Source organism: Protopterus annectens, chromosome 3.part0 (assembly GCF_019279795.1).
Source record: "Protopterus annectens isolate FY-2018-M chromosome 3.part0, PAN1.0, whole genome shotgun sequence".
In the NCBI taxonomy this organism is placed as follows: domain Eukaryota; kingdom Metazoa; phylum Chordata; order Ceratodontiformes; family Protopteridae; genus Protopterus; species Protopterus annectens.
Window position 1 is genome coordinate 593716357 of NC_056731.1, and position 7199 is coordinate 593723555.

The 7199-nt window shown below is 38.0% G+C and overlaps 1 protein-coding gene across 1 annotated transcript in view; it reads right to left on the minus strand.

The window, feature by feature from the left end:
• The window catches only part of LOC122796483 (zinc-binding protein A33-like), a 529245-nt gene extending 527480 nt beyond the window's left edge, over nt 1-1765 (minus strand). Inside the window, exon 1 of the mRNA XM_044064995.1 lies at nt 1363-1765. Coding sequence (XP_043920930.1) covers nt 1363-1752 — 390 coding nt within the window. The 5' untranslated portion in view covers nt 1753-1765. The remainder of the gene's footprint in view (nt 1-1362) is intronic.
• Nucleotides 1766-7199: the final 5434 nt, after the last annotated feature.

Here is a 7199-nt window from a genome sequence, read left to right on the forward strand (position 1 = left end):
GATTCATTTACTAATTGCTTTTCTTTTGGATGGTTAAGTGTTCACCAGAGTTCTTGGTCTGTATAGCCTGCAGTGGTGTGTGTTTGTGGCGGGTGGGGGGGTATAGGGGTATGTAAAGGGAGAAATGAATCATCTGTAGTGAATTAAGAGTGACTGTGTGTGCAAGCATGTGTACTATGAGAGTGGTGTAAAGTTAAATCCATATGGAGGAAGACAGTCTTGCACATTGCATGTGAGAGCTGGAGGACGGAGCAACAAGTTAAGTGTTAGTAGCTGCTGCCTCACTGACTTTATCCATAGCTCACAAAAAGTGGAGGAGGCAAAGATAGGTGTAGCTCAGACAGTGTCGGTTCCAGGGCAAGGTAATGATACTCCATCAATGCACATGTTTTTTCCACCACTTTTGAAACAGCTCATCAGTCAGACTTTACAAGCTAGAGGGTGCAAGCTAGAGCTGTAGAAAATGAGTCCTCAATTATGACACGGAGTTGAAAAATGGAAATGTATACTTGTGCATCATACAGTACATACATTCATCTACTCTTCCACAAAAACCGCAATATTTAAGGCAATACATTTTGTGACTAGCGCATTTGTGTTAGTTCCTCTAATATCAAATCACTCCAAGTGTCACGCTCACAGTGCATACTAATGCATGCTCACAGTCCAGGGTTTGAATCCCCACAGCCGATTATTTGGTGACTTTGAGCAAGTCACTTAACCATACTGTGCTCCCAGATCACACACAAAAAGGGACAGTTGTGTACAGTTTGCAAATAAACAAAGAAAAACAAAGAATTTGGACAGCTTCATCTGCACCACATGACATGCACTCCCATCCGGCAGCAACTAAGTTTATAGTGAATGACCCTTCATTCTCCTGTACTGTGTACACCCCGACAGACCCTTTTTATAGGGAAGGATTCTAGAGGAAATGCCCTCAAATATGATACTAAGAAGTCTTACACTGAAAAATGCTATACCCTAAAAACAATGCTGTCAAAAACAAAAGTTAGATAGAGTGCTAAAAAATTAAATAGCTGTACACATGCAAGCTTAAAGTAAAAAAGTGGTTTCAGCAAACAAAAGTAGGATAATCATGTTAAATCAGGCTGTCCTTCCATATACAACACATACATTACTGATCTGTGTAAAAACAAAATAAATAAATAAATACTAATTCAGAAATTTAGTCAGAAAACTGTAAGCAGTTTGTGGACTCACTGCCAAATTTAGTGATCTTAACCAAGAAGGAAAGAGTAAAACTCTCAGGGAGAGATAAACTTCCAATATACCAGAAACAGGGGCAGCAGTATAGGGCTAAACTGTATGTATCAACAACAAACTGCAACATTACTTTACCTTATATATTGCAACAGCTTTCAGCAGAGGGAGGAAACTGTGGCAACGGTGTTCTGGAACACAGAGCAAACAAGCCAAAGATTCATCCTCTTCACAGAATAACTTCAGCTTTTTTTCATGTTTTCTGCAAAAGTGTTCACTATTTTTCTGTCCTTGGTCTGGGCCCTTTACTTTGTGAGTCTGTGTTTGCACCATTTGAATAGCATTAACTAGCAATCGGTTTACAATATACTTTCTGGCTGGGCATTGGTTTCTACACTCAGGACAGGAAGGTTGTTCCTGGCTATCCCAGACCTTATCAATACAAGCCCTGCAAAAGTTGTGGCCACAATCCAATATCACTGGGTCCTTTAACAGTTCAAAGCAAACAGAACAACTGAAATCCTCCATGTGAACTCCAGTCTGTTTGCCAGCTACTATTGTGTCATGTGAAAGCTTCCTATCTCATTTACAAGGAACAGAAACTACTACAAGCAGCTCCACCCTTTAAAGGTACCGTTGAAAAGTGAGAGCACCTCATAAAGCCTTTACTTAAATTCACTCAAACTGCACATTTTTCTGTCAGTGTGATTATCTAGTTTATAGTTCTATTTCTTCAAACCTCCTAGAAGGAAAACTGAATGTTTTGTTTTGAACTAAATATGTAACCATAACCTCTAGACTCACACTCACTTACATACATACACGGACTTATTTACTTGTGTTAATATCAGTTTGTTTATTAGTTAACTGGGTAAATGAACTGCTCTTAAATACCTTGACAGACAAGTCCTGGGTCATTAGCAGATAAACTGTGCACCAGTATTGCAAAATAACTGAGGGCAATTTGTAATACAATCCAGAAGTCAGCAACATTTAGGTAATACAAAAGCACAAATGGGATATATAAATTAGAAATAGCCTTCTACAATGATAGAATTATTATTCATGGACTTTTGAGGAGAAGAGGAGAAGTTTTAAACTGAGAATGATAGAATTGTGAGGATAAATAATTTTACAAATCTGCAGGGTACCAAGAATGCATCTGTAGACATAAGGATGAAAGGGTATGTTCTGCTGTATGTGGAATCCTAGCATGGCCAATGTTAGGAAATAAAACTAGGTATTTACTTAGGGCCCCAACCCTCTTGGGGGCTACCCAACTACTGAAAAAAAACAATAAATAAATGAAATAATTAGTAGTCACACTGAAAGGAAGTTGTAGTATAAAGCTGGAATGACATTTGCAGTAATTTGCCTTTCTAGCTGGTACAGATTGTGGTTACTTTAGTTGCGGTCCATTTCCAAAGTTTGAAAGGCATCAGGTACACAGCGAGAATATAAGGATGGTTATGATTTTATTTGTATGGGAGCTACTGTAACAGGTGGTGCATTACAAAAGCTTAGTGTCAAACCTGGATGTGTGAGTAAGCTCCTTCTCCAGCAGTAAATGACCAAAACTTGATGTTTCATAAGTACTCCCCTTGGTTTAGTGAATTAGGGTGGTTCAAAGGATAAGGGGCAAGGTTATTTTTTAAAAAAGGTCTGAGTGCAGCATTTATATGTGGAAAGATACTCTGTTGGTCTAAGAGTTTGAATCTGAAGAATAAAAGGGAAATTTGATTTTTCATGTGTCCTGGAAGGGCAATAACAGATTTCTGGCACAGGTTTTTGAATTATCTTTCTACAGTACTAAAAACAAAAGTATTTTATGAAATCTGCATCTGAACTGTTATGTTTAAGTGGATACATGTGATAATTAGCTAATTAAATCAAGAAGGCTGTGATTAATAAGAGGTGGTGTGAAAATAAGGAAAGTTTCCTTATCTGCAAAGGAAAGGGGGTTGTTTATTTTCTATTTGTTAACCAGGTAGTTGGAATGTTCCAAAGATCCTTTTCAGCCTTGACTAAAAAGTTAAGAAACAAAAGAAAACAATATGAATAACCAAGAAGAGCACACTGCATAGGAACAAATCCAAAATCAAAATATTTTTAAAGAGTCTTGGAACATTCATATTCTGTTGTATAACATTTCTAAAATTGTTGCTAGGGTTGGATTTTGCAAATAGATGAAAGTCACTTCGCTGAGAGGAGTATGATGTTTGTGGCCTTGCGTTATTATAACTTTTTTTTCACATTTGTGTAGAAAATACTGTGTAGCTGGACATAATAGGACATTGAAAATATTTGGGTAAAGGTAATTTTTGGTGTGCAGTCAAATGTTAGTTAGATTTCTCCGGTTCGATCCTCGGCTGGGGTGCCTTATGTGCGGAGTCTGCATGTCCTCCCTGTGGTTGCATGGGTTTCTTCTGGGTGCTCCGGTTTACTCCCACATCCCAAAGACATGCTGTAGGTGGATTGGACACACTAAATTGGCCCTAGGTGTGAGTGTGTGCATGTGTGTGCCTTCTGTGGCTGGCAACTCGACACTGTAAAACTCCACTGCCATTCATGAGCGGATGGTGATCTGCTGTGGCGACCCCTAACCGGGAAAAGCCGAAAGAAGAAGTCAAATGTTAGTTAGATGTGCTAGGAGTCTAAGCATTGTTTTATGGAGACTGTTGTAACAAAATTTAGGGTTTTAATAATGATCTTGACTGCAGGAAATAGACAAAGTGGTATCTTATGAAAAAGGAGGACTATATGGCACTGGTATGGAAAATTAGTCTTTCAGTGAATAAGTTGATTCTAAGGACAGATGGCTTCAGACCTACCCCCTGTGATAGAGCTGTCGCTTGTTTGGTGTGCCCTACAAATGACTGATTTTAGCCAGTAAATTTTTGGTTGACAATACGAATTAGTGCTTAGATCTATGAGAATTGGTTTCACCATATTTCAGTGCTAGAAGACCATCTAATGTGAATAAAGGTTTGGTGGTAAAACGAGTTTTGTCTAGTCATCCAGTATCACTGTGCACAGTCTTCTTTTTGTGGTTGTTGTAGTTTTATGTCTTTACCTCATATTCTACAGCTGATATTGTAAATCAATGAGCATTCTTCTTTTATTACTGAAAAACTAATTATTCCAAAGAAACATTTATTTTTGCTCATTCTGTTGGTAATGTTTACTTCATTGAAGATGTCAGTTTACTTAATTTCAGAAATTAGTTTGATTAGTCATAGCTTGTTTGCACATTGAAGCTTTCAAATAAGTCTCTTCTGTAGTTCATGTTTGATTTGGGACATTTTCTTCATATCTTTACCTTTCTGCTTACTCCTCCTGGCCAATCATTTTGTTACATAAAATCCATACTGCTGGAGTATATCCACCTGCTACCATCTGATGTCCACATTGCAACAACACCCCATGTAAAATAACTCCACATTTTCTTTCATTGGGTGGCGACTTTTTTCAAGGTAGATATGAATTCTTAGTACTCCTAGACTGATTATGGCCCTGAAAGGATGCAGTAGGGCCCTGGATCAATACAGGACTGTAAGTCTACAGGAGTCTACTTCTAAATTTCAAACTTTCACAAGTTTGAATTGATTATGATCGAGACCATAAGACTGAACTTGTGAAAGTTCATATCATTTAAATGGAGATTGTCATACAGCATGGAATAGATATTTACAATTTTCTCACTATTGTGTGATCTCGGAGTTGGCATATTTTATTAGCAGGAGGTGTGGGGGTTGCAGGAGGGCATGACCCTGCAAAACCTAAAAAATTTTTTTTTTTAATTTCAAGCTTTCACAAGTTTGATCTCATTGTCTCGACCATAAGTAATTCAAACTTGTGAAAGTTTGAAATTTAGAAGTATACCCATCTACAGATATGGAGAAACAGTATCAGGCATCATGCCAGTCACCATTGTTTCTGTGCATACAACACAGAGATGTGTGTGTGTGTGTGTGTGTGTGTGTGTGTGTGTGTGTGTGTGTGTGTGTGTGTGTGTGTGTGTGTGTGTGTGTGTGTGCCTACTCATAGCTGTGACACAATTTAGTCGGGAGTTAGACTACCTACTGGATCACTGGTCTCCATAGTTAGCACCTTCCTCTTGAGAAAGAACTTGTGTCACTTTAAGCCCTCTGTTGGTTTTTTGATGGCCAGAATCTGTCTGCAGTTAACCAGCCAGCAGTACAACAGGACAGTCCCTTAAGTATCTATGCATATTTTTGAGTGCATGCATATGTGTGTGTGTGTGTGTTTACAGAACTACATTTTGAAGACTGAGACTCTTAACAGGACTTATTAAACTATGGTAGATTCAGTGATTGATGGAAAAAAAAGCTTTATAATCTACAGAGAACTGAACAATATTTCAGTTTTCTAGAACATCATTAAAGACTTCCACAGTGTGGTGTCACTTTTTAAATGATTCTATCATAATTTAATCAATAACATTGCAGAATTCTTCCAGTGATGGGTATTTATGTTTCTCTGTACTCTTCCCAAATCATTTCACCTTGCATATCTTTTCAGTACTTTGCTTCTTGCTGACATTACCAAACAAGGAACAACTAGCACACAGCACGCTATTACTGTCCCCTTACCTGTGTGTAGAAACTATCTTCTGAAATTCCAGATATTCCAGTTTGACACAAAAGCAGCAACAAAAGTGAAAACAATCAAAAAGTGAGAGTAGCTGCATGTATAATACTTTTCAATAAAGTTATGCATGATGTAATGCAAGTTGTCAGTTGCCACTGACTTTAGTTATAAGTATTACTGTTTTAGGTATCTGTGATACTTGTTTCCTTTGTGCAGCTGTTCCATTATGCATTCTCAGTGCATATGTGTAAACACATTCAGCTCCTATGTGTATCAAAGAGACATTCAGAATGAACCAGAATGAGTACTTCAGTCACCAGAAATAAGTTGCAAATGCCTGTAGATATCACATATGTATTGCCTTGCTTATGATACTTCTCATTCTATAATGTGCACATACATACAGAGTTGATTATATTGTGAGACAGTTCCATAGGAGAATAGGGTAGTCAGGGGCTGAATTTCTGTCATTAGAGATCGTAATTCCCATGGTAATATCATGCACCACTTCCAAAGTGTTTTTGATGAGGTGGTGATGATTTGATCCCATAGCACATGTGCATGGTCATGTTCATTGGTGATAACTCTGAGGAGGCTGGGCAGAGTCCAGTAATAGTTCTTGTGAACAGGGTTACCTGCCTCTGGTGCTGTCCTTCAGTATTGTTCTACATTAAATGTTTTCACATACAGGCTAGAGATCCGGGGATGACAGCTCCAAATATGAGATGGAGTGATGACTGCTAGAGCCATCAAGTTCTTTAGCTTCATCTTATATTTGGAGTACATGGCATTTGAAGGTAGGACCCAAAGTTTCGCAGCCTCTTGCAAAGAGCTCAACTGAGACAGAAAATGCAGCCACAGAATCTGGTGTTTGAGAAATGTGCCTTGACAAAGCTGATAGCAGTTCATTTCAATTAAGTTGAATTGAAATGTGGCTATGGTGCAATGCCATGCTCATTAGCAGTTAACAACTCACCATGTAGTACATCACATAATAGCTGTTATTAATGATTCACCATATACTGTATCACATGATACTCATTGTTAACAACTCACCACATAGTACAGCACATGACAGCTGTTACTAACGATTCACCACATACTGTATCACATGATAGTCATTGTTAACTCACCACATAGTACATAACATGATAGCTGTTATTAACGAGTCACTATATACAATATCACGTGATAGTCATTGTTAACAAATCATCACACAGAACAGCACATGATAGCCGTTATTAATTCACTACATACAATATCATATGATAGTCGTTAACAACTCACCACGTAGTATTTCACATGATATAATAACAAAGTAACCCATCTCCATGCCCTTTTAGATACCCATAGCTTTGACATCC